The sequence below is a fragment of the Aythya ferina genome (genome assembly GCF_964211825.1).
Source record: "Aythya ferina genome assembly, chromosome: 2".
NCBI classification, from domain to species: domain Eukaryota; kingdom Metazoa; phylum Chordata; class Aves; order Anseriformes; family Anatidae; genus Aythya; species Aythya ferina.
The window spans coordinates 151,123,575-151,150,385 of NC_140297.1; the positions used below are offsets into that span (position 1 = coordinate 151,123,575).

The 26,811-nt window shown below is 47.5% G+C and overlaps 1 protein-coding gene across 11 annotated transcripts in view; it reads left to right on the forward strand.

The window, feature by feature from the left end:
* LOC311432873 (uncharacterized protein) overlaps positions 1 to 20,225 on the forward strand; it is an 89,197-nt gene extending 68,972 nt beyond the window's left edge. For 4 of the 11 annotated variants that reach the window (XR_014690387.1, XR_014690391.1, XR_014690393.1 and 1 more), the window contains 2 exons: positions 1,178 to 1,257; positions 18,162 to 20,225. Coding sequence is in view for 1 of the 11 variants with exons in the window: in XM_084511444.1 (XP_084367570.1) it covers positions 10,148 to 10,223; positions 11,041 to 11,100 (136 nt within the window). In the remaining 10 variants the exon portion in view is untranslated. Of the gene's footprint in view, positions 1 to 1,177; positions 1,258 to 10,147; positions 10,224 to 11,040; positions 11,237 to 18,161 lie in introns of all 11 variants that reach the window. The other 7 variants (XR_014690389.1, XM_084511444.1, XR_014690392.1 and 4 more) reach the window with 5 other exon arrangements.
* The last annotated feature ends 6,586 nt before the right edge of the window (positions 20,226 to 26,811 follow it).

A 26,811-nucleotide genomic window follows, 5' to 3' on the forward strand; every position in this document is an offset into this window, starting at 1 on the left:
CGTCCCCTCAGGGCAGTGCCTTCAGACTGGGCTGTCGACTCCTTCCCTGTGCTGAGATAGGTGTACCTCCTGGAAACCTCACGTTTCAGTGGGAGCTGTAGGTATTTCTCTGCTTTAGAAAGTTTGACTTGATCATTTTCTTGGAACAGCCAAGCCCAGATGCTGAATCGAATGGGTTAATGCAGAGCATCTCCAGGTTTGCTGGCATCCCCACTAGGGTAGCTCGGGGTGTCACCTCTGCCTTGCAGGAGGAGCAGGGGCTCTGAGTTGCAGAACGGTTGGCAGGGAATTAAAGGAGGCCAGAGACTGCCTGTCCCTCCCCCACATCCCATTCTGCGGGAATGCTTCTCATACTCACCCAAATTTAGCAGTGCAAATGTCACTCGGTTAAGTACGCTGAATGATGAAGCTATTCTGATCTTAACAGTCCCACCACCCTGCCTTGGTTCAGGCTTGGGCTACCAAAGATGCCGTGTGATATAGGGCTGCCCTGACATGGCTTGGGAGGAAGAAGAGGAGGGAGCCCTGGTTTGTGGGAGAAAGCAGACCCCCAGCAGCGCTAGCTGCCAGACCAACAGACTGGTGTCCTCCAAGTGTCCCTTGCAACCTTTGTGCGATCAGGTTGTATCAGGGGACATCCATGAGACCTGGAGATGGCTAGTAGGAAAAACCTGTGCCCTCTTGTCAATGCTTTGGGACAGCAGGGGGCCTCTACCCCAGCCCTTGTCCTTGCAGCTCGCCATCCCTTCACCATCCGGAGCTCCTGGCTGAGCTTCCTCAGGAGTGTTTGGGGGATTGCTTCCCCAAAAGCTGACCTGAATGTCTCTTGAGGACCTTCAGGCTCGTTTTGGTGTCCCGTTGCTGGATCTCTCTGGGTGTTCGCCACGGGGTGGGCACAGTACTTCAGGGTTTCATCCCCAGGCTGCTCATGGGGGGCTCCATCCCCACCCCGTGGAGGGCACGTCACACCCTGCGTGCAATTACACTTGTATAGCTGGGGGATTTTCACTCCCTGCCTCTTTGATTGCAACCTTGGGGGCCGGAGTGAACACTTTTATATATAATTGCTTTACTTTGCAGCGTTATTTTGGAGAAGAGAGGAAATGAAGCTTTTTTGGTTGGAGGGAGGGAACAGGGTTTGGCTTGCTGACATTTCTTTTGTTGTGATGTTGTGTAGGTCTCGCTTGACTGCGAAAAGGAGAAAGGAGGAGCGTGAGCAGGGAGCTCAGGTCCTGCCAGGGCTTCCTGGGAAATGAGGTGAGTGGTGACAGCTTTCAGCGCTGGTGAGCTCAGAGGTACAAACCCTTCAGGGCTTCCCCACAGCCCTTTGGGTGAGAGCTCTTCTGTCGAGCCTCCAGACTTCTTTTTGTTACGGGTTTCTGGGTCTATGCGCCTTTATAGGGACAGGGCTGATGGGAGGTCTTTAGAGTCCTGAAGTTCTCGGGGTCACAGAGGACTGGAAACTAACCCGAGCATGCCAAGGTCTGTGGCTCACACAAACCTTGTATCTGGCTGTGGCCTGACTGCATTTGGGATTCACGGCATGGGCTGTGCTCCTCTAGATCGATGCTGCAATTACCTGCAGCTGAACAAGTCTCCCCCAGCCTTCTTTAACAGTCAGTGGAGGGAAATGGATAATTTTAGGAAGTGCCTGCCCCTGACCTGTTGTAGGTGTCTGTGGAATGAATCATTCCCTACAACGCCTGCTGCTCTGTACTGCAGGCACAGCGGGGACGCCTTGTCTGGATGAAAGGTCTGCATTTGGCTGGAGGAATTGCAAGTTCAGTGTCTGCACCATGCACAGAATGACCTGAGACCAGGCTGTTTGCAGTAGCTTTGGATATCCGAACCCACTGGCTGATGAGAGCTTGGGCCTCTGCTAAACTACCAAGCGCCCTTGAATTTTCTTCTCCTTTGAGAGTAGTTTGGACACAGCCTAAATCTGTGAGCTTGTCTGAGCCTGCTCTCTGTGTTTATACACCCCAAATGACAGCGTAAGCACCTTCCTGAAGCATCACCCAGGCAGCTGCAGTCCAACTGGGTCAGCTCACGCCAGCTGCAGCGGTCTCAGCAGGGACCAGCAAGGCACCTCCTGCAGTGGCACAGAGAGCATGGCCCTGTGGCACTTCCCTCATGGGAACCAGCCCTGCAACAGCTCTCTGCAGTCCTTGAGCTTCTTGAGGAGTGTGTCTTGTGGCTTTGCAGCAGCGGGAAGGGTTGGGTTGAAGCTTACACTGTGCCTATGGAATACTGGCACCAGTATGAGTAGTGTAGCACTGAAATACGCAGCATCCCAGTAACTCAGAAACAGCCCGCAGGTGTGAAAATGTGAAGAAATGAGTCCTACATGTCAGGGCTCTCTTGGTTGGTATCTCCCTTGAGAGCTTTTGTGCACTTTGCTGCATGTCCTGTGCACAGGAAATTCCCTCCAGATATCCATCTGCCTTTGCTGAGCTGCCTCCTCCCCTGCATCTCCTCACCATAAGCTTTTTTGGGACAGGAACTTTGCTTTCTGCGTGTGTTTGCAGAATGCTCAGCATGTGCTGGCCAGTCTGTGTTGCAATGTGACTACATATTTTGTAGTAAAGGTTAAAATTTAGCAGCACAAGCTGTTTTATCCGAACAGCTGCAGCTCTGGAAGATCTTTTGTATGCTTCTGTCTCCACTGATGCCCTAGGCGTGCTCTCAGCGGTGCAGCCCATTGTCCTGCATTGAGAAAGTGGAACTGATATTGATGCATTCTGAGATTTTGACCTTAGGTGAAGGAGGAAATGCAGTTCGCTGCAGTACATCACAGTTGTTGAGTATTAAGTGGGCAAAGAGATGGAGTGTGTGTGCATGTATGCATATATAGTTTATTTTGCAATTTGCAATTTTGCAATTTGCTGTTACTGGTCATTCCAGTATTTTCACTGCAGCACTGGAGAGGCAAAATGCTTCCTTATATAGTGAGGGAAACACAATGACGCTGTATGGTCGCTGCCTGTTGGCTGAGCTCTGGCCATGTCCAAATGGGGGCTTCCATCCATCTGCCCTGGGGACCAGATGACATTGCAGGGGCTCACAGTGCCCTTGGGTTGGGTGATTGCTGGTCTCTGATCTCAAGCTGCGCCTTGATTCTCTATCCAGAGATAAGGATAAATCGAATCTTTGGAGCTGCGATGATTATGTGAAGGAAAAGGGATGCAACTGCAGGTCCTGGTTGCGTGTCTAAGCAGAGCTGGATGCGTTCTGCAGTATCAGTGGTTCCCAGTCAAAAAAACTCATTTTCACTTGGCTGCTCTGTCTGGCTGGGTTTTCCCAGATAAAATTCATCCAACACAACAGCTGCCTTCCCTCCTTTTTCCCTCCTTTTTTGGAAACATGCTTGTGCTGGGCTGACACCTCCAATATCAGCATCTCGGGGCTCAGAGTTTAAGACTGGGGCCTCTTTGGTCTCTTGATATCGACTTGCTGTGGGGCCACCAAGCCCATGGCCTTGTGCAAGGCTTCGTGCTCTCCTTGGATTTTGTGTGCTGAGGTGGGTGAGAGCCAGGGTTTGACGAGCCTTTGGGATTCTTTAGGCGCTTAAACAGGGGAATGTACTCTTTGATAAAATGTGGCTCCTCCTTGATACAATGAGCAGCCTGCCTGCAGTAGTGGGGTGGGTGCAAGTGACACCAGCTGAACATCAGGAAGGGCCGTGAATTGGGCTGGGTGGAGAAGGAGGTTTTTTATCTGCTTTCCGGCAGCTAAAAACAGGTGTTCAGTTGACTGGGAGTTGCCCCGAAGGCAGAGAAGAAGGATGCAAATGATCTGTGAAGCATAAAAGGAACCATCCGAATGCCCTGTTCTGCCACGAAGTTTGCCTCCACCCTGAGTGATTTGCATGGTGTAAGTTGTTCATTGGCAGCCCCGAGAAAAGGTGGGTGAGTCCAGCCTGAGGAGACTCTTTCGAACCTGAAGATCTTTCCAAGAGACAAAAACAGACTAAGCCCAGAGGCCAGGGCATTTGCAGAGATAGGCCAGAAGACAGGTTTTGCACAACAGGGTGGGCTGCGTCTGTGCATTCCTGGCTGGGAGCTGCGTCCCTGAAGAGGCTGGGTGCTCAGCTTTGAGCGTTTTCAGTGCTGAGTAACTGCTAATGATAACTGTCTGGCCCTTGGAGGTCCTTGGATGAAGCCTCCCTCGAGTTTTGCAATAGTTCAGATAAATCAGTGCCAATCCCTGATGCGCATACCAGCTTAAAACCTTCTTTAGTCAGCGCAGTCTGAGGACTGAAGGCCTGGTGCTGGGTTCCCGAGCTCCTTGCAGCACACTGCTGTGAACACAAAATACCAGATAGTTTAATCCTACGTGCATGAGATTTTAGGCTGTACTTTCCTCAGTCCTGAAGGAATTGGGGTTTTACTCCGGAAAAGAGGAGGCTAAGGGGAGACCTCATCGCTCTCTACAACTACCTGAAAGGAGGTTGTACTAAAGAAGGTGTTGGTCTCTATTCTCAGGTGACAAGTGGTACAATTTGAGAAAACAGTCTCAAGATGCACCAGGGAAGGTTTAGATTGGACATTAGGAAGAATTTCTTCATGGAGAGGGTGGACCCTGTTCTGTTTTCTTCATTGGAACGGGCTGCCTGGGGAAACAGGGGAGTCCCCACAGTTGGAGGTATTTTAAGAACCACGTGGACACGGCACTAAGGGGACTTGGTAGGTCAGGTTGATGGTTGGACTTGGTGATCTTGAAGGTCTTTACCAACTTAGACGATTTTGTGATTCTCTCATGCAGTAGCAGGACACAAATCTAGTATATTACTGTGGCCCAGCAAAGTGGTAACTCATTAAGGGGTGGTATCCCACCAGTGTCCCCAACGTCTAAATTACAGCACAGCTGGGAGCCCTCTTGGATAGCACAGTGATGCTGAGCATGGTAGGGAGTGGAGCTGAGCTCTTCCCATGCTGCCGTTATTCTGCACTTGCCAAATTTTACACCCAAACCCTGTCTCTGTGAATTTAATGAAGTTGATGTTTTTGCTATGATTTGGGTATGTGTCTCTTCTGGAAAACATTTTTGGTTAATCCCTCGCCCACGGATTCTCCTTGCTCTCTCTGTCTGCTGTACTTTTATTGCATTGCACTCTGTACTCATGTGTGCTGTCCAGCAGTGTGACGTGTCCCAGCTCAGCTCAGTGATGGTTTTATTGTGCTGCAGTCTTGTTTTTCCCATGTTAACAGGTACTTCCCCAGCCTCCTCGTAAGCCAAGACACTGCCTCTTCACAGCAACATCTAAATGTTTATTTACTTTGTAGGTTAGTCCTCTCCCTTTGTGATTTCACTGCATATGTGCAGGATGTAATGATAAAAAAAATCATTTGGGCTGTCTCCTATTTCAGACATTTTTACTTCTCTAGAGTAGCCATGTGGGGTCATGGCCTCAAAATAAACTGGTCCAGTCTTGTTTGTGAACTGGATTGTGTGTGACCCATCTGGGTCTTGGGTGTGGGGTCTGGCAGGGAGCTTTGGGAATGACTGGTGTAGGTATTGTTTTTCTGATAGGTGGGTGATTTTTATTTTTAGCTGATGCTATGTATATGTTATTTTTCAAAGGTAGAAGGTGAAGTACTGAAATGTGTGTGTATTTTATGTGCATTTATGGTCAGGGCTAACTGCATATTGCTTATGTAGCATCGCAGAAATGTCATGTTTATGTGTTTCATGGCCATTTGAGCATTTTGACCATGTCTTCTAACCAGACCTAGCAGTTAAACATTACAATACTGCGATTGTAAACCTGACCCACCTCATGACCACAGCCTGGTATATTTATGATGATAACATCCAGGGGAAAGCAAACATACACGGATCATGTATACACACAAGGATAGTGGAGGGTGGGATCTGATTGTAAGGTGGAAGCTGCTTATGGAAGTGTCAAGATGCTGAGTATGGAGAAGCCAGATGTTTTCTGGTCTTTTTCTTAGGTTTTGCATCAGTGGTTTGTGCAATATTGCTGCTTTCTATTAAAGTTAACATTGTCTTATTAAAATTAACAGTGTCTTATTAAAATTAAGTGTCTATGGCTGCTTAAATCATATGTATGTGTACAAAAAGCTGCTCTCACAGGTGGTGTGTATCAGACTGTGTGTCTTTCCTGCCTGAGCTCGTCCCCTCATGCCTTTGCCTTCCTCACCATTCACAGAACTGCCCCCCGGACCTTTGCATCTCCGTAGGGTCTTCACTGCCTTTTCCTGGAAAGCCTGGGGACAGGACCAGGAAGGACTTGTTGGGGAGGTGAATGAGATCATCCAGACCTTGTCCATGGAAGGAAATGGAGCTGGCGATGAGGTGGGGAAGTTGTTAGGGATCAGCTGAACTGTCAGGGTCTGTTACAGCCAAGCAGGAGCCAGAGAAGGCACCTGAAACACTGCCCAGAAGGGACCTCAGGAAGTCTCTTGTGCTGCCAGTACTAGAGGGGAGCAACCAGAGCCAAGTCTTGAGAACCTTCAGGGATGGAGGTGTTATCTCTCCAAGTGACCCCTTCCAGCACTACACTGTCCTGCTCACAAGAAAGCTTTCCCTGGTGTCCTACACAATCCTTCCAGGCCAGTTTGTGAATGGTGCACTTTTTTATGTTGTCTGTTGTCTTAGCTAAGATGGGATGTTCAAGAATTTGGATGGAGACAGATGTCTTCTCTGGGCCACCTGTGGGAATCAAGTGATGGCACCAGTGGACACTGAATTCATCTGCAGATGTCTCCTCAAGACTATGCAACCTTGTACGAGGCTCTGATAGTAACTCTTTGTGGGAATAATGTCCCCTAGTAAATTTGATCCTTTTCCAGAGAACCACATACATTTCTGATTTATGAAGCTGTGCATTGAAAACCAGTGTGGAGCTAGAGTAAGGGGGTGGAGGTCATGAAGGATTCATTACTAAATCTGTGGTGTATTGGGCTAATATCTGAGTGTTCTGGGGATGATGTTTTATAACCTTCACACTGATTCATACCTGCAATTCTATTGGAGCCTGTGGCCAGATCAGTATCAGCTCACTTGAACCAACAGGGCTCCATGTGACATGGTTCACAGGCAAGTCATACCAAAATCACTTGGACACAGTGCACTTTCATTGAAGGGGGGAATAACAAACAGGTGGCAAAACATAAGAACTAGCAGCACTGCCAAATAGCTTCATGTGCTGGTTTTGGTTTCAGATTTTGTTTATTTTGCCTGAATTTATCAACTGGATTCCTAAAACAAGAGGATCTGAGAGGCCTTCGACAATAATAGGTGGAGCTCAGCTGTGGAAGAGAGGGTCACCGTTGTGACCAGGGTTTTTCTGCTCTCAGTGAGCCTGATGGGAGCTGTTGGCTTGGAATGAGATGAATGGGGATTTTGTAACTTGTCATTCCCTGGGGTCACGACAGGGAGAGCTGATGTTCCTGCAGATGGGCCATGCATAATGACATACCAAAAATACCTGTTTATTGGGTTGTGTCCTTCTGTGGGAAGACATCAGATACACATTGTGACGGGGATTAATTCCTTAGGCCATACCATAAAGATAATGCTTTCCAGATGATCTTTTCCTGGAAAGATTTCCTATCCAAATGTAGGTCCAAAGAACATAAAGCTGATGGTTTGGGCTATTATATATTACTCCTAAAAACCTGAATGTGTGTTTGGTATTTTGGATAAACAGGTATAGTTGCAACCCCTTCCTTGTGAGCTTGCCAGTGGGGGTGCCCCTGGTGCAGGCAGGGCTGCTGTGTGGTTCAGCAGAACCAGATGGAATGGGCTTTCATCGCATCCAATCACTGGAAAATCACTTACCTTGCAGGTTATCCTGGAAGGAGATGTCTCGGTGATGGGGAAGAATGGGTTATCTTGTTGAATTGAATTTTCATATGTCTTTAGTGGTTGTGCTAAAAAAAAAAAAAAAATCTTGATGCTTGTTGGGATTCATTTTTTGTGTGTTCCTTGAGAGCACAAGAAGATACAGGACCTAGTTTTCTTGAGAGACTAGTGGTTGTCCATGTTTTAATCTTTTGTCTAATTGAAGGCTTTTAAAGCATTTCATTTTCCTGAAGTGGGCAGGAGCCCAAGCTTGAGATTCTTTTGTTGCCACAAACTTCCTGTGTGACCTCGGGAAGGTGACACAGCTGGACACGTTCACAAGTGTGACTTGGCAGCCTGAACTCTGGCCCACTTGGACATGTTTGACCTGTGTGACTGTGCCAGTTAGAGCCAATGCTCTAAAACAAAACAAAACAAAACAAAAAACAACCAACCAACCAAAAAAATCAAACAATTTCTAGCCTAATTTATTGGCAAGAGAGGGTACAAGTGATGCTCTGTAGGAGCCTTTTCCTCCATGGACTTTGGGAAGTTTCCAGACAGTTGGCTTAGATGAGGAACAGCTGAGAGAAATAAAATGGTTTAGACTGGAGAAAAGGAGGCTGAGGGAAGACTTCATCACTTGGTACAACTACCTGCAAGGAGGTTGTACTGAGGAAGTCATCAGTCTCTTTCCTCAGATCACAGGTGATAGTACTCACAGAGTCATAGAATATCCTGAGTTGGAAGGGACTCACAAGGGTCATCAAGTCCAATCCCTGGCTCCACACAGGGTCATCCAAAAATCAGACCATGTGTCTGAGAGCGTTGTAGAAACACTTCTTGAACTGTAAGGCTCGGTGCTGTGACCACTGCCCTGGGGAGCCTGTCCCAGTGCCCAACCACCTCTGAGTGCAGAACCTTTCCCTAACCCCCAGCCTGACCCTCCCCTGTCCCAGCTCCATGCCATTCCCTCGGGTCCTGTTGCTGTCCCCAGAGAGCAGAGCTCAGCGCTTGCCCTTCCACTGCCCTCATCAGGGAGCTGCAGGCCGCTATGAGGCTTCCCCTCAGTCTCTCCTCTTCTTCAGGCTGAACAATCCAAGCGACTTCAGCCACTCCTCATACATCTTGCCCTTAGGCCTTTCATCATCTTTGCCCTCCTTTGAACACCCTCTAACAGCTTTGTGTCCTTCTCACACTGTGGCACTCCAACCTGCACACAGTGCTGGAGGTGAGGCCACACAGCGCAGAGCAGAGCAGGACAATCCCTCCCCTTGCCCAGCTGGTGGTGCTGGGCCTGAGGCACCCAGGGTAGGGTTGACCCTTAGGGCTGCCAGGGCACACTGCTGGCTCATCTGCAACTTGCCATGGACCAAAACCCCAAATCTTTTTCTGAGGGACTGATCTCTAGCCTCTTGTCCCCCAGTTTGTATGTACAGCCAGGGTTGCCCTGTCCCAGGTACAGAAGCCGGCACTAGCACATGTTAAAATTCATACTATTGTGATAGCCTAGCTCTCTAATTTGCTCAGATCTCTCTTCAAGGCTTCTCTACCCTCAAGGGAGTCAACAACTCCTCCCAATCTACTGTCACCTGCAAACTTACTTAGTATACCTAGTATACTCAAGAAAATGGTCTCAAGTTGAACCAGGGGAGGTTTAGATTGGATATCAGGAAGAATTTATTCATGGAGAGGATGATTGAAGATGGGAACAGGGTGCCCAGGGAAGCGGTGGAGTCCCCATCTCTGGACGTGTTTAAGAGACACATGAATATAGCATTTAGGGATATGGTTTAGTGGTGGACTTTACAAAATTAAGTTGCTGGTTGGATTTGATGGTCTCTTCCAACCTTCAAAGTTCTATGTTCCTAGATGAGATGCCTAATTTCTTGATAGATGAGATTAGGGAGATAGCAGTCCCTCCTGTAAATTGCTGTTGCTTGTATGTCAAATGAGTTTAATGATACAAATGAGTTTAATGATGGTCCTTGCTTTTTTGAAATTGAGGGTAAGTACAAAATGTGGAGCTGCTGCCTGGCTACAGCAGTGGGTGGGTGACTGTGTTTGAGATCACAGGCAGTTCTGGTCATCGCCGCAGGCAGCATTTTAAAAATGCCAGCATGCCAAGGGTTAATGTGTACACTTTGGTATCTCGTGATGAACTGATGAGTTCAGGCTTTTAAAGCAATTTTACTGCTGCACGCCACCACAAACCTTTTCATTTAAGATGTTCCTTTCATGAAGCTTCAAATAGCACCCACGTCGGACTGAAATCGAAATCTCCAGGAGAGATTAGGACAATTTCACTTGAGGTTTTTGTTGTGGTTTCTTGCAGGAGAAATGAAGAGGGTAAGATAACCAAGGTCAGCACCTCACTTCAAGCTGCCAGTTGGGCTCCTCGTGGGGAAGAGGTATTGAGTTACCATATGTGTGTAATTTATCCATTGTGCTGCTGACCAAATAATCCAGTAAAATGACAGCAAAAAAGATGGGAAAATTATGAAAACTTTTTGCTGTAAACTGAGCTGACAAAATTGCACTCAGAGTTGTGTTTGGGTATCAAGTGAAGCATTCTCTTCAGAAAGTTCTGGAGAGACATTTTTATCCAAAGTTTTGCAGAAAAGTCACAGTGCCCATGAGGTGTGGAGCAGAGCATGTCTCTTCACACGGGGTCATGTTGATCTGGGTCTCGTTGCTCTTAGAGTTTTGGGCACACTGATTCTGATTATGGTTTGCATTTATTACTACTCAATATATTTTTTGTCATTAAATTTGATTAATTAGTGTTTAATATTAGGATATCTTTTATAAGAGCTACTACTACCTTGTACTTACTAGCCTCACTTTTCTAGTAAAGTTGCTAAATGCTTCCTAGCCCTGGGATGGGATGCACATGTGTCTCCTTTGACGTCCTTGGGCATGTTATCCAAGTGCAGATTACAGGTGCTGACAACCCTCTGACCCATTTTCTTTTGTTTGCAACCTCATTTTGCACTTTAACTTGATTTGTATGAAATAATTGAACTAAGTACAGTATTATTTTAGTCTAATTTATACGCATTTGACATTATTGACTTTTTTGCTTTATCTGGGTTAAGTCTCAAAGATGACATTCCAGCTTTCTCTGCCAACATTGTTTTTTGTCTAGTTAATATAGAATTAGCCTTAAAGGAGTGAGTGGATTTTGAAAAGTTATTTCTGACCTTCTGCTTGTTTTTGCCATGTCAGAACTGCGTGTTTTTAAGAAAATCACACTTCAGCAGAAGGCTGCCTTCAACAACACGCTAGAGCACTGTGTGATGCCAAGGAAATCATTTGCTGCAGAGTCCCAATATTGCAATCCTTGTTTTTCCTGGGATATCTCCCATGGACCTTCTGGCTGATTTTTCTCTCATGAGATCCAACTTGATCATCATCTGTTGTGGTATGTGGGGCTTCAAGCCAAGAATATCCATTATTTTTGAAACATGATTATTACTGTTCAAAATAGGCTTTTTTTCCATGATCTTATAAGATTTTACCACATCTCTAATAAGCTAATTTTATCCCTGCTTTGGCATCTGTACTCCTTGATGTTATTTTGGTGTGTACTTTATATATATCTTATACATAGCTCTGTGCATGCATGCATCACTATATGTGATTTATATACAGCCTGCCTTGCCTGTGCTGTCACAGGGAAATCATTCTCACTTTTGTGGTGGGGGTCTTGGGTCAGATATGTCAGGGCCATTGCCAGACCTCTCTGTGAACTGTCCCAGTTTGCTTCCCTTCATCCCCAAATGAAACTGCTGCTCCTCCCAGGCAAGACAAGACACGAACCATCTGCTGCTTTAGCTATGTGCATGGGAGGGGTGTGTGGGCTTTGTAGCTGCAAGGTGGAAGCCCCCAGATCTCCAAGTTACAGGTGTGTACAGTCTTGGGTCCACAAATGCCTTCCTGTGGTCAAAGCAGAAATGAGGAAAATGGCTTTAAAAACTGGGATAAAACTGCCCTGAAAGATGAGGGGAAATGTGCTGGACCATGCCTGGAGTGACTGCTGTAGCACAGGTGTAGGTGAAGGCTGAAGGCAGTGGTGGTGGGTGGAGGAGAAGATCATCAGGGAGGAACTCTGCATCAGATGTGAGACTTGAAAGGAAAATACTGATATGGATATTGAGATGGTTAATGGTGGTAAGTGGATCCCCCTGTTGCTTCTTATATTCCTTACTTTGCTACATTTTCATTATTCACACTTTGGGTAAAACCAGGGATCTGCAGCCCAATAAAAAGACTTAAGTTGTCACAGTCTGAAATTGGGTGCAACCATCTCTTCTTCCCTCTTGTCCTCCATCCCCAGGTCTTTTAGGATGGGGAATTTTGAATGGGTTTGTGTAGAGAAGGAATTTCCTCCTGAGGGAAGGGGTGAGGATGTGTTTTGGTGGTGTATGTCCTAGGTTCACACGCACAAACTTAATAACAAAGGAGGAGGAACCCAACAAACCAATGTGCTTTTGGGGCAGAAAAGGAACCAGTTGTAACCATGGGGTCAAGTTGTGGGAGAAAATTGGACCCTAATGTTCAGCTCCAACCTGAAAGAACCCATGGAGCAAGATGGCCACTTAATTGACCTATCTTTTGGTCCTGTTTGGAAGAGGATGTTCTCATTGCATGAACATTAATGACCTTTATGGTCTCTGCACTGTCAGCATCATGTCTGCAAAGGAGATGGAGACATCGTCTGCCGTGACCGTGTCAGTTTTACATATTTGCATAATGTAAACCCCAGTGAAGCTGAATTGTGACAGGTGTCTTTGTAATAGGCAAATAGAAGTTTACAAGAAGCTCTGGAGTTTCTAGACTGAAAACGTGAAAACAGACACTTAAAATGTTTGTGGTCTAGTGTGTGGAGGAGGGTTTGTTTCTTTGTGACAGTTCAGTTTTGGGAAGAAGATAAGAAGATGAAGTTATTATTTATTACAGTAAATTTACCATGTACTTTCACGGTCAGTTTTGAGGTTGTCATCTGAGGCAGGTGTTATGCCCAACATAGGGGTCTTGGTGGGCTTCAATTTTAGCTAGATTTTACGTCAAATTTCTGGACTGCATAAAGATGCAGCTCTTGCTTTGAGGAGTACTGCAGCTTGCCACCAGTTATTTGCATTAATAACATTGGTGGACCTCCATCCTCAGTACTGGGGCTGTTACTCTTTCTTGATTTGATGCAAACACCATTTTTCTACAAAAAAAAAAAAAAAAAAGAAAAGAAAAAAGAAAAAAGAAAGAAAGAATAAAAGAAAAAAAAAAAAAAGAGAGAAAGAAAAGAGAGAGACCTTACAGTTTGATACAGGCCACAAAGGTGTTAAAACACTGAGCCTGAGTTTTGTCACTTACTGTCACCTTCTTCAGTGAGAGCTCTGCTGATGATAAAAAGGTTTCAGCAGTGTGAAATTGCTGAAGGAAAGAAAACACTTAGAAGTTTCAGCTTAATAGTCACTCAAACCATAGCTCGTTCTGGAAGGGTTGGTGTGTGTGTGGACATGAGTAAGCCTTCAGAGATCAGCGTGGGCTGTATCAGACAGAGTGGGGGTTTCCCAGGTTAGACCTGAAGATCTCCAGTCAAGAGTTCAATGTCATTGCAGCTGCCTCTACAGGAAGGCTTTGGCTAATGCTGTGCGGCAACTGCTGTCAAAAATGGGTATTATTCCCTTGGCAGACAAAGCTATAACAGGAAAAATGTCTTGTGTCAACCTGGCCTTTGAAATTCAAATGAGTAAGAGCAACCTCACTTTTAAATGTCATCATGTGCTTTGTGTGCTTTCTTCATAACTTGGTTGCTTGCCTTTCTGTGGTTACTGCATTGCAAGGCTTTTACTTCAAATGGTGCTTCAACAAAGGGAAAGGAGAGGAGAAAGTGTTGCGTGGGGAGTCCTGCGGGGCTGCTGCCCAGCTGGAGGTTGTGCTGACCCCGGATTGACTCTGAAGCATCAAAATAAGCATTTTGTTCCTCTAAAAGCCCAGCTGATGGTAGAAATACCTGCAGCCTTGTTTTCTTTCATCATAAAACTTGGGGGAAAGGTGTGTGAAGGAGCATTGCTAACTTTGCTTTGCAGCATTGCTTTTTTCTGTACATTGCGGGTCCAATTTAGGTTCTTTTTGTGCCTGGCGTGCAAGGTGGGCTCTGGTGCTGCCGAAACGCCTTGAGGTTGGCTCATACCTGTGTTTATTGCCTTCTGCATGGTACAGTGCTGGGGTTTGCAGCACCATGCAGCTCCGTAGTGGACATCTGACCCTCCAGACTGAATCCCAAGTCATGTGCTGAGCCATGACTGGAAGTGGGGAAGTCCTTCTGTGGAAAGCCAGTTACAGAAATGAACTGTGTTATTTTGGGCTACACCATGACGAGCTGACTGGTAGGGAGGTTTCTGCTCTGTCTGCAATTAACCCAATGGTGACAATAAGAACAGAACAAAAAAAAAATCATTAAAAGTGAACAAAAAACCCGGAAGGATGTTTTGGATGCCAGAGGATGATCATCCACAGAATTTAATTGTTTTAAGCTAATCCAGTGATTAGTTCAAGTTGGCTTTACAGAATCCTGTCTGAGCAATGGACATTTCTGTGGAATTAATCAGAAAGAACTGCAGTTCCTTTTACCGTGTGCAAAAATAGCCCTCAGACTGAGGACAATGTGTAATAGCAATGACTGTAGCTGTTGACATTAGCCAGAAATACGTAGCCAGTAAAAAATAAAAATAAAAATAAAAAATCTGGAAATATCTCACAGGCCTCTGAATCTCTGCTGTAAACCACTTGGAGCTTTATTGCGATGGGTGGGTAAGGGAGTTGAAAAGAGTAGCAGGAGTTTTGGGATGAGGTGCTGAGGTCGGATCCATGCTGTGGGATGGGATGGGATGGGATGGGATGGGATGGGATGGGATGGGATGGGATGGGATGGGATTGGATGGGATGGTTGTGTGCGTGCATGGGAGTAGCAGATCCACAGTGTGTCAGTCCGGGGCTTGAGGAGTGGTTTGCAGAGCTGGGGACAATGCTTGGTTAGTCAGCGTACCATTGATGGCCTTTTACTTTGATGGGATGAAGGATCAGTTTTGAAAAAAAAAAAAAAAAAAAAAGGAGAGAGATTGTGGGCACCTTTTCCTCCCTTTATTGATGTTGAAATGCTGTGTATCCTGCATTTCAGGTGATTTAAATCTGTCTCAAGGGTCAATGCATGGTGGTTCAATGAAATGCGCTGGCTTTTTGCAGAGGATGAGGCATTGCTAATCCAAACCATGTGGGTTTGGCTGGGTGTGGGGGGCACTGCTTGGGGTGGGTGGATGGGGCAGCTGCCCTACACATCTCCTCTGGTTGCTCACTCCTGGTTTATGGCACAGACAATGCAAAATGCAGCAGCTGGGATCTGCACAGCAGTGCTCACACAATGGAGGAGGTGGAATTTGTCTTGTCAGGTGTCTAGGAAGGGGTGAAGTGAGCAGCAGCATGTTCCCACCTCTTCTCAGCACCCTTCGCCTTGCAGACCTCATATTTTGACACTTTCAAATTGGTGATGTGCAGAGGGCTTTCCGCTCTAAGCATGGTTTTGCTAGTTTTCAGCAAAGTTTTTCCCCTCCCTCTGCTTTCAGCATATTACTTTTTTAAGGGCATAAACAGCCTGGTGTTTTGGGGCAGGCTGCTGGTGCTGGTGCTTAAAGGATGTGGGGGCACAAGCATTGGGGGATGCTGCAGCAAACACCACAGCGGATGGAGTGGGGCCTCCCCGGGCCGAGGTGAGCTTCACCCTCATGTAATGATCTCAGCTTCCTGCAACTCCCTGCTTGTATGGGTTAGTGTCTTTCCCACCCTACAGTGCCATTTGTTGGGTGAAGTCACAGTGATACTGATCCCTACAGCCTTTTCCTGCAAGGAACCTGCCCACAGACTGCTTTTATTTAGCGTGGCAAAGCACAGGTTTGTAAAAGGGCTTAGGTACTGTAAGTCCGTGCCAGCTCGTGTATTGTGTTAGTAAAATAAATGTTGTCATCTTTTGAAGGAAGGCGTTGAAAGCTGCCGTAGCCCGTTACAAACAGCTGGTGTGTTGGGTGACGAGCTACCGTCCCCTTTTCCATTTCCTTCTCCACTTCTCTTTCCGTTTCCTTTTCTGTTTCTATTAATAATGTTAACTTTTTCTGCTTCATGCTTCTTTAACTTTTTGTTCACCTAAACCTTTCAAGGTGTGTGTTAACTTGACTGAGTTTAAATGCTTTGCCTTTGCTTTGTTGAGAATCGCACGTCGTTTGAATGATTGCTGTTATCTCAGTTTCCCTGTGTCTTCTGGATGGCTGCTTTTGATTTCAAAGGTACATTTGTTGAAAAAAGGAAGATTTCCACAAAAATGCTTGTAGTTGCACCTCAGACTCTTTCACACAGGGTTCCTGTTGAGCAGCTGTCCCGTTTTACTGAGCAGCTGGAGTTGGAGGCTCATTAAAGGAGCAGGAAACCTAATTTCATTTATTTCTGCTGCATGCATGTGAATTTGGGTGTGCGCTACTTTTGGGTGTGCTCTGCAGGGAAAATGTGTGCTTAATGTGGCTGAGCCTCCTCCTTTGTAAATGGAGAATTGATCCAAATTTACCACTGGGTTTTCTTTAAGCTCTTTGAGAACATTTGGTAAAGGAACTTACTGAAATCCACACTTCTGCTTCGGTTACTGTTACCCTGGGGGTGAAGTGCATCTGATGTGGTCCTCTGGGGGATGAGGTGGGGATGAGAAGGTGCTGGGACCCCCACGACATCTTTGGCTGTTGTGTAGTCTTCAGCTTGTGTAGTCTGCTGCTTCTGCCTCAGCATTTTCCCCCTTCTCTCCTTCCTTACACTCAGGCAGCTCACTTTCCAGTTACACTCGGGCAGCTTTCCAGTTGAGGCTGCGCAACCCCTCTCTGTGGGTGCCTGGATGGAGAACTTCCCACCCACCTCAGGTGCTCCTGAGCGCTCCTAGGTCTCCCCAAGGAGGCTGCACCTGTTCTCCCTCAGTGCTCTCCTCCCTTCCACCCAGATTTCTTTCCATTTCCCAGCCCTGCAACTGGTGTGGCCGGGGTAGTGCAGCACATCACAGACTCAGACTGCCACTCCACCTTCCGCAGGGATTTAATCAGCAGTGCCTGATCTCAGCCCAACCCTCACCTGCTGCCTGTGTTGCCCTCAATGCACAGAGGTGGCAAACAGGCTGCTTCAAAGCTTCAGCATCACCTCTTCCATGTGGGGGAGCAGGAACCTTTTTTGGACATGAATTTGCAAATGAAGGCTGGTGGAGGTGAAGTCTGAAGCTTTTCCACATTGTGCTGCAGGAGCATGCCTGCTTCATGCCTCCTTCATGCCTCCTTCACTTGCTTTCCTTGTGGAATTCAGTGAATGGAAGTTACAGGCAGCACCCAGTTGGAGAAGAGACGTGGTTTTGCTGGGCACTGTAAGTACTTCCCATTGCATCAGTGCCTGTGCGTCCTGCAGGCGCAGCCTTCGCCCCGTTGCTGCCGGCCGGGCAGGCACCAGGCTGGCTGCTCCCATCTAATAGCTGGAAATTAAGGCTGGGAGCGAGTGAGAGCTGCTTGGCAGCAACGTAGAGGACTTGTGTGATGGAGCAGAGGCTGAAACTCAAGAGAGAAGATATTCCTACACATCAGGAGCTGAGTGTGGCAGAGCACGGTGGGGTACCTCCACAGCCTTGCAGGGTACTTGTGTACTTTTTCAAATGGATGAAGCTGAAACCCCACCAAAACAATTTCCAAAGAAACTGGTGTTTAAAAAAAAATAAAACAAAAATAATCAAAGGTTGGAGTGTTTTGAGGTCTTTACAGCTGCCGCAGCCCCTGCTTGGGGACTGGCCCTCGGGCAGGTTGCAGTGCATACAGGGCAGGGGGCTGGGGAGAGGAGGAGTCAGAGTGGGTTAAATTCCAGAGAGGGATGCGGAATTACAAGAGTTATCCTTGGGAAAGGTGGATCTGCAGGCATTCGGTGAAAGAGCTGAGAGGAGGAGGTGGATTAGGTGAGGGCGTGGATTCCAGGAAAGGGTTTATTTCTTAGATTGCAGATGCTTAATGTTATTAGCATCCAAATGGCTCCAGCTGGGCTTTGAAGTCAGCATCTCATTGAGAAGTAAAGAGCAAAAGAGGTGTGGGGAATAATTTATTTCATTTGGAGCTGGTGAATGTATTTCTCTGCAAGACCTCTGCAAAAATGTATTTTGCTGCAAGAGTTAGCAGCAGGACTGTACGTGGTTTATTTTGGGAGAATTGTTTCTGTGAAACACAAGGCATTTATCACTTTTTTTGTTTGTTTGTTTGTTTGTTTTTTGGTCTTTTCTCTCTCAATAGTCAAGCTTGATTTATGCAGAAGACAGCAGAAAGCCACAAAACTAGAGCCTCAGTAATTTCTTTACACCCACCATTTCCCAGCGCTCTGGATTGGAAACCAACCTCGGCAGCTGCCGACTGTCTCGTCTTTCCTCCGTGTGAACCTGCTTCTAGGGAGCTAGCTGGGAGCTGCAACACTTCCCCCTTCCATCTCCTTCACAGATCTGGCTTTCACGACCATTACAACCAGTTCCTGCCCACAGGATGGCCCAGCAGCGTGCCTTTGATCCAGATCAGACGTGGGCTTCTCCGTGGGATGGGTGCCCATCAAGTCCAACCATCAACCTGACCTACCAAGTCCCCCATGTAGCAGCGTGCCCTGACTCGTCCCTGCTGAAACTGCCCCACTCCCTGCCCAGGGGCTCTGCTTTTCTGGGTGCCTGTTTGGGGCCATTGCTGATTCCTGGTGAAGTCTTTCCACCAATTCTGTCTTGCACCCTACATCCCTGTGTTTGTGCCCTACAGCTGCAGCCACCACATCGTCCACAGCAGCTCATCTGGGGTGGGACATACAGCATGGTGAGATGAGTTAGGCACTGGTCCCAGTGAAGTGTAGTCTGAGATTGGAGCTAGGAAAGCAACACCTGTAATTTTGGTTGTAATTTGGACAATGTCAGAGCCCTTTCTGACAAAGAGCATTTCAATGTTTTAACAAACAGAAGAGGAAGGGGAATATGGAGCTTGGAAGGAGTCTCCTGCTGCACTTTTAGGAGAAATGGGCGCTCCTGGCTGCCCTGCACCTGTGACATGAAGGGGGTGAAAGCAGCTCTCTTGTCTGTTCACTCGCTTTTCTTTCCCACTTATGTGGTCTGTGCAATTTTGAAAGCATTTTGTGTGTATTTTTTTCCTCTTCTCCTAGACTAAGTGGGTGTCTTCTCTTTTTTTCTTAGCTGGTTCATTCATGCAGAAGTAGGGAATAGTGAAATATTATGTTTTTTTCCTTCTGAAAAGAGATAAATGTGTTTGGTAGTGAGAACAGTTTTTGGTAGTTGTCTGAGGCAGCTTGAAATTCTTAAGGAAAATCATAATTGTTCCATTAGGACAAGATGTTTGCAAGCATCTTGCTGAACAGGCCAAGAAGCTCCAAACAAAACCAAAACAGAGACAAACACCATTCTTTCCAGCTATGAAATTTGCATCTGATTTGGAGTTTTGGTTATAAGCAGTTTCCCAGAAAAACAAAATGAGCCTCTTATACATACATTATGCCTTCCCTTCCTCCTCCTTCTCCTCCTTCTGCTGCTCATTGCCTGTGTGCTGGGCTGTCACCCTTCTGCCACCAACAGAGACAGCACCACTGGTGACCTCTGTCCTTGCACTCATTCAGCCACAGCTCACTGTGTTGTTAGAAAGGGGAGATGGGGAGAGGCTACCGGATTTTTGGCTGTGTTGAGTTGCTAGACTCATGCCATGTCGCTGTGTTGTGGAACTGAACTATGAGTTTCAGCCCATTCTGCCTCACCCTTTGGGATTACATCCATGTGATTTATAGGATGAAAAAGTGTTTTTTCTTTGTTTTTTTTTCCCTCTCCAACTGTGTCAAGAGTTCTGAGGTATAGAAGGTCATTAATTTTCTTATTTTCTCCCTCAAACTATATTGAAACTAATTCCAGGCCTCCATAAATAAATACAGCACAGGGCAAAATTTTATTTCAACAGAAGGGAAAAGTCCAGTACGCCATCAGCTCCTTCTATTTCAGTGCGTGGTTGTCTTGTCACCCACCTACACCTAGAAATATGCTTTATTCTTGTGTGTTTACAGAGGCATTCGAGCTCAACGTGATCGAGCCTGGTGGTTGCTGGGATGGTTCGTCAGGCACTTCCAGGTGCCATCTGTACACAAGGACGTTGGTGATGTGGCAAATGGCTGTTTTCACATGGCTGTTGGACTTGCCTTTTGATGATCACCTAGGATCTTAAAGCCTTTGTACATTCATATTTATCTTTGTGTTGGCTGCATTTCAACTCACTTTCTTCCCTGTGAACAAGTTCTATTCTGTTGAATAAACCGTTCCTCGCAAACCATAGCAGTGAGGTCATTGCTGTTGTGGGGGTTTTGTTTGGGTTGGGTTGGGTTTTTAGCAGCTGTTGCCACCCAAGGGTGGATTTCCCTTCATTATACACCTTCTAACTGGTTTTCCACCGTTCTTACCTTGTGGATTCCTAAATATTTTTGTTTATTTTGTGGAGGTGTGGGATCCTTTCGAGGAACTTTTAAGTCTCCTGACAATAAGCTTGTGTTTCTTATTAATTTTTCCACAAACCTAAACAGTATGGTACACAGTTCCCCAAATTATTCCCAAAGCAATTGGCTTGAAAGGCACCATTCAAACAAGGCAGTGTTGTACACTTGTTCACTTAAACCTATTCTTTCTAGAAGTTATTAGCTGTGGCTATTAGGAATTTTCTGTATCATAGTGAATTTGTAACCCTTCATTCTCATGTAACTGTTGTGGAGGACAGAATCAAAGGTCTGCTGGGCATCCACTTGGGCATATGAGCTTGGACAGAGCACTGTGTCTCCGTGGCTTTTGTCTTAAGCTGGACTGTGTCCAGTTGACCTTAGTATGAGTGGAGCAAGCCCAGGTCTGTTTGCACATGTCTAGGTAGACATGTTCCACTAGGATCTGGTGAAATCCCTGCTTCATCTGCTCATCAGAGCCACAGAGGGACCCAGTTGCCTTTTCTGTACCTGTGGACTGTCTAGCATTGGATATACAGAACCTGCATGGCTGTAATCAAAGCTAGCCTGAAGATACCTGTAAAGTCTAATTGTTATGTTAATAAAACAAAAGGAATTGTTTGTGTTCAACCAAACAGAATCATACTTTTTCTGAGAAGCCAGTGTTTTCACCTTTGGAGAAATCCTTACCAAAGGCTCTGGTAGCTGACTTAAAGAACAGGTGAAAAGCACAGGCACTTGCCCAAAAAACACTTCCATGTGCAAGTTTGTAAACCTTCTGGTATGAGCCAGGAGAAATGCTTCCTGCTGGGGGCTGTTCTCAGCTGCAGCATGGACTTGGGGGAAGGCAGAGCAACCTTTGCATGGCTCAGGTTGATCCCAAATCTGCAGAGATGAGGTCGAGTCCCAGCAATGAGCACAAAAAGTGGCAAGTGAGCTCTCACTTCATTTCTAAGGTCTACTGTGTCTGTGGTTTGTGCCTGGCTTCTCTTGTTACAGTGTCAGTTCAGGCCAAGTTCAAAAGAAGGATGGGTGAGAAGCGGGAAAAGGAGAAAAACAAACAAACAAACAAAAAAACACACACGCACACAAAAAAAACCTGCTGATTGTGTATCTCCTTTTTGTGCTACAGGACACTGGTGTCATGTGGCTATCAAATTGTCACCAGGCAGTGATCTGGTGCCTGGCACCAGGTGCAGCACTCGCGGCTGCAGCGCTGGCTGGATCTGCCCCAATGGTCTTGTGAATGAACTGGCCATCCAAGCCTGTTCTGGAAAGCCACAGCCAAGGGAAAGTCATGTCCACGTGGACTTTTTTTTTGTAGTAAATGTCTACATATCTGCTGAGTAGTGTCCTCAGAGACTTGCAAAGCTGGTTTGCTGTGAATGCCAATGTGAGAGCTGCCCGGCCTATGTTCCTGGCCAGCTGAGTATCTCCTCCTCTCCCTGCTCTTGGCCAGACTTCTCCAGCCACGTCTCGCTCTGCAGGTTTGGCAGATGCCTGCCAAGCAGTGTCACTTGCTGGTCAGGACTCCTGACATGACTATTCAGGGGCATTTTGGCTGTTCTGCCATGTGAATGCAGAGAGGAGTAAATGCTGTGTTTGGATAAAAACCCTGATGTGTTTGCAGAAGCTGCAGCTCAGCATGCTCATGCAGCATGCTCTCTCCTCCTTGATGAATGTGTATCTCTGTTTGCTTGTTTCCCTCTGTGCTGGGTTGCGGCTGAGCTCCTGCCTTTCCAGGGTTTGATAGCAAGGGTAGTATTTTATTCTTCTACATGTACAGAAAATCATCATGGGATGCTTTTCGCATTACCAAGAGCGATGTGTCAAGAGATGCTTATAGGAACAGGTAGGAATCTGTGTGCTGCGATTTAATTGAGAACAAATACGACTTTTTTGTACCCAGATGCAGCCACAGTAAGGCACCAAAGTAGAAGTCAGTTTTGTAAGAGTGAGCAGCAGGTTGTGGGTAATGCAGGGCATGGATTATGCCTTGAAAGTTAGGGAACTCTCGAGTATCGAAGTAAGGAAAGAGGGGAGCCTTGATAAGGTGAAGTGGGGTAGAGAAATTACCTTTGTGGTAAATGTACTCCTTAGTCAGAAGAAGTTACATTTCTCAAGCAAGGGTAGTTGTGTTGGCTGCAATGTGAGAAAAAAGAGCTTTGATTGAAGTGGGAGATTTGGATGCTGGATGAGTGAGCATCCAAAGGATGTCCCAAGACTATTTTGAACATAAGGAGACCAGTCTGGAGTAGAGAGAAAAATCTTGAGTCGTGTGTGAGGAGGAGAGCTGGATGCGTGTTTTAATGGAAGTGAAGGAGAGGTGAAGAAAAATGGGACCATGGCTGAAGCCCACAGGAGGGAAGCCTGACATGGGACTGGGGGATGATGGAGAGGTGGGATGGGAGCAAGGCAGGGAAGGAGAGTTGCTGAAGTTTCTGAAGAGATGAGAGGTGGTGGTGTCAGAGGCAGGTTTGAGGAGCCAAGGTTGGGCAAAGCAATATGTGGATTCTCACCTTTGGCTAAGGAGCCACCGAGTTTTTCAGTGAAACCATGAACGAACAAATGCTATTATTGCTTCCAGACCCAGACAGGATCCTCTGCAGAAAGACCCGCACAGGTGAAAGGTGAAAAGGTTTGGGTGTAAAATGATCAGCATCAGCTGTGTGTGTGCCAGGACCCATGCTGCACCCGTGCCCAGCGAGGTGCTGCCACGCATTTTCTGTCCCATCCCTGCACACTTGCAGTGGGATCCTATTCCCATAAAATAGGCATGTGCTGACGTCTCCGCCTGGTTACACGAGCTGGCTCTGGAAAACCTCAGCTCCTAGATTACAAACATAGCAGGGCTCTGTCTGCAAAGGTGTAAGGTTACAAAACACACACACTCACGCAGCTTAACCAAAACCGCCTCGTTTTTAGCAGTTGTGAGGGTTTATTCACTGCACAGCGGCAGAGGAATGCAGGAATGCGAGTAGCGTTAAACCTATTCATTTGGCTGGGGAGGCATCTCCTCTCCCCTGCTCCAGCCTGCTGAGCTTTCATGATAATTGCACCTCCTGGCTGGCTGAGCTGGCTTGCTGCCACCTGCCCTGCCCCTGCTGATGCGGGTGGCACCGCTGGGGCCAGGAGGAGGGAGAGGAGGTGGTTGTGTCGGTGTGGGGCTCTCCTTCACCCTGCTTCTCACCCTGCTCACCCCTATCCCCAGCTCCTCTCCTTGGAGAGCCACCTCGTGCCTCCAAAACGCTTTCTGTGTTTTCCCAGGGAGGGGAAATCCACCTCCCCTGCAGCCCTACAAATGGCCTCAGCTCGGGTTTGGATGTCTCCTGCTGAGCACGGTGTGATGGAGCCCTCCGTGCCAAAGAGCCCGTCCTGCAAGCCCTTGGCCACCCTGCTTTTACAGCACTGCCCCAGTGCCTGGGTGGAGTCAGGGCCGGGAGGAGGTGGACAGCCATCCCTTAGCTCCCCTATATCCTGCTGGGGAACTTGTGTTGCTTTTACTTATTTATTCAGTGCTTCTGATTAACCACCCCCAGATGCGTCTAACGATATCCTGGCATTTAAAAATTCAATATTGATCCCCAAAACCTCATTACTTTAAAAATGAAAGGGGAGGAAGAAGAAGAAGAAGAAAAAAAAAAGAGCAGTAATTTTTGTTGGCTCGTTAAGAATTCGAAAGATGCCATAAAATCGGCTTTTCGGTTTATTCGCGCTGCCTGTTCCCAGGGGAGGAATGTGGTGCTCTGCACCACCCGCCTGCTCGCGGCAGCTGCTGCCGTCGCCGCTTCCAGTCCCGCTGCTGAAGTTTCTGGTGAAGCCAAAGGGCCTGGGAAGTTTGGGAAACCGGTAATGCCGGGTCCGTGCTGCGAAGGTGGATGCTATGCATCAGCTGTGTGTGCAGGCTGGGGATCTTGCTGCCAGAAGTGAGCTGCCCTGGGGACAGTCATGCTGTTGGTGTAACAGCAGCAGCTGGATTTGAGCCCCAGAGACACGGAGAGGTTTTTATTTAAGGTCTGTTTTTAAAGGACACTGCTTTAAAGGGTCTTTGAAGTCAGTTGAGCCACTAGTGGGGGTCACCAAGGTTTCCAGTGCTGCATAGTGCTGAGGGGACAGTCGTGCCTGAAGGATGGTGTTAAATGAGTGATGCTTCCCTAGCTGGGGGGCAGCCACAACACAGCATTTACACTTCTTATTCCTACTGGGAAATTTGAATTAAACTCTCCTTTCCAGCCTGATGGTTGTGCACCGGCCCTGGATTTGGGATGCTCAGTGCTTCTGTATGCAGTGTCTGGACTTTGCTGCTTCGTGCCCATGCTCCATGTCCATACAGTGAGAGTTGGGGCAGAGGTGGTCCTCCATGCTCTGTATCAGCCATACATTCGTTTTTGGTCATGGGTGTCACTAGGAGCGAGCTCCTGTCCAGTTTCTTCTTGGTTAAGTTGGTGGACTTCTCTGGAGATGTGACCTTTGGAGATGACATCCTTGGTTGCTGTGAGTTTGGACGCCATCCTTAGTGGCTTTGATGGTAATCCAGGGGCTGGACAGTGCTAACAGAACAGTGGAGACAAAAGAAAAAAAAAAAAAAAAAAAAAAAAAGAAGAAACAAGTCATATTATTCAGTCCATCATCTTAGCTGGGACAGTGGTCACAGGTTTCAGCCTGTGGGACAGTGATGGCAGTGCTGTGCAGTGCAACCCTTTGGGACCTCCTGCGGGAAGGCAGCGTGGTCTGGTGGATGGAGGTGGTGGATCCATGTGCCAGACTCTTGTGCAGCCAGTCCTGTCTCCTCTGCTCCCAGTGGGTAGCTGGGCAGTGTTGGGCGGGTTCCCAACCTCCCCAAATTGCAGCTTCTCCACCAGCAAGGTGACGTCTGATAGGGCTGAATTCAGCTTTCGAAGTGCTTTTAAGTCTCTGGAGGAGACTTAAAAGAGACACAGGAAAGGGGTAGAAGAAGGGAGAGGATGCAGGTGTCAGGAGTGTAACCAGGAAACCTTTTTTCATCCTATCACCTTTATATGTATTCTGATCCCATTGCTACTGCCAGCTTCCTAGAGCTAGATCAAGACTGCGGTTAATGCAAGGCCCTGAACTTTGCTGTTGCTGCTGGCTGATGCCTGACATCATTACTGTGCTAACAGCAGTGACAATACTGATAAAAAATATTAGTGTCTCCTGGAACATAACTTCTTCAGGACGAGAAGGGCATCCTCTGTGTCCTGGCACTGCACTCTGCCCGGATTTAGCTGTCGATAATGGTTTTTAGTTTCCTGCGCATGTGTCTTTTGTTTTCTTTTGTAATAAGCCCTGCACCCAAGTAACCCTTCAGAACAACTTGCCTCTGTGCAGCACCGTGGTGCAAGGAGGAGCTTGCCAGGAAATAAAACACAGCTCGAGACCGTGTGCCTGGAAAAACCTCTTTCTCCAGATCCTGGATTCGCCAATGTGACAGCTGAGGTACAGATTCTGCCGAGTTAAAAAACAAACAGAGCCAGAATGTGGCTCTCATACGGATATTTTAGGGTGATGCACAGCCATGCAATGCAGTCTGTTGGCGGCTGCTGGTGCCAGCCCTCCTTGCTGGCTGCCGTTTCGGAGCCCTGGCCCAGCGCAGCATCCGTGCCAGGCACGATGGGGCTGCGGAGGAGCTGGGTTACGCAAGGCATGGCTTCAGCTGGGGCTGCCGAAATGGCTGGGCACTTGCTCAGCAGTGACGCTGCAGGTGCTGCCGCTCCCTCCCGTCATCTTCACCTGCCGCTGAGCTCAGCCCCGCGTGTCTGCACAGGCAGGTGCCTGCATGGAGGCATGGAGGCGAGCACTGGCAGCCTTTCCTTCCTATTCTTCTTCCTACTCCTCCTCCTCCGTACGGCTGGCTTTGCTGCATGCCCAGAGCAGCCGGAGCAGCAGAGCAACAAAGCAAAAATTTCCAATTTGCTCCTCTTCCCTCGCAGGGTCTGGTGCAGGCTCTCAGTGGTATTGAGCCTGCCTGGGAATGGGTGCAATTGCTGCGTGCCCGCCCACCCTGTGCATCACCTCTCATCTGGCAGGGCATGCACGGAGCAGGGGCTGAGCTCCGACTCTCCCCAAGGTTTGCCACGCAGCAGACAGGCTGCAAACCAGGGCAGAGCTGGGTTTCTTCCCTGGGGCTTGTTCTCACCGGGTCTCGTCCTGGCTGGCAGCCCCGGGTTGTGCCCAGCGGCGAGGAACCCGTTACGGCTGCCGCGTGTCAGGGCACGACGGATGGCGAAACCTTTCCTCCCTGTGCGGGGTGACTCAGCCCAACTACTGGGGCGAGTTCCTTGCTGGAACCTTCCTGTGGGTTGGGGCTGAGATTTCAGTCTCCTCCCTGCGATTCTCGTTAACAGTCCCATTTTAAGAGGTGCCTGGCTGGAAGCAGAGGCAGGGGTTATTTATTTATACGCCCTCCCA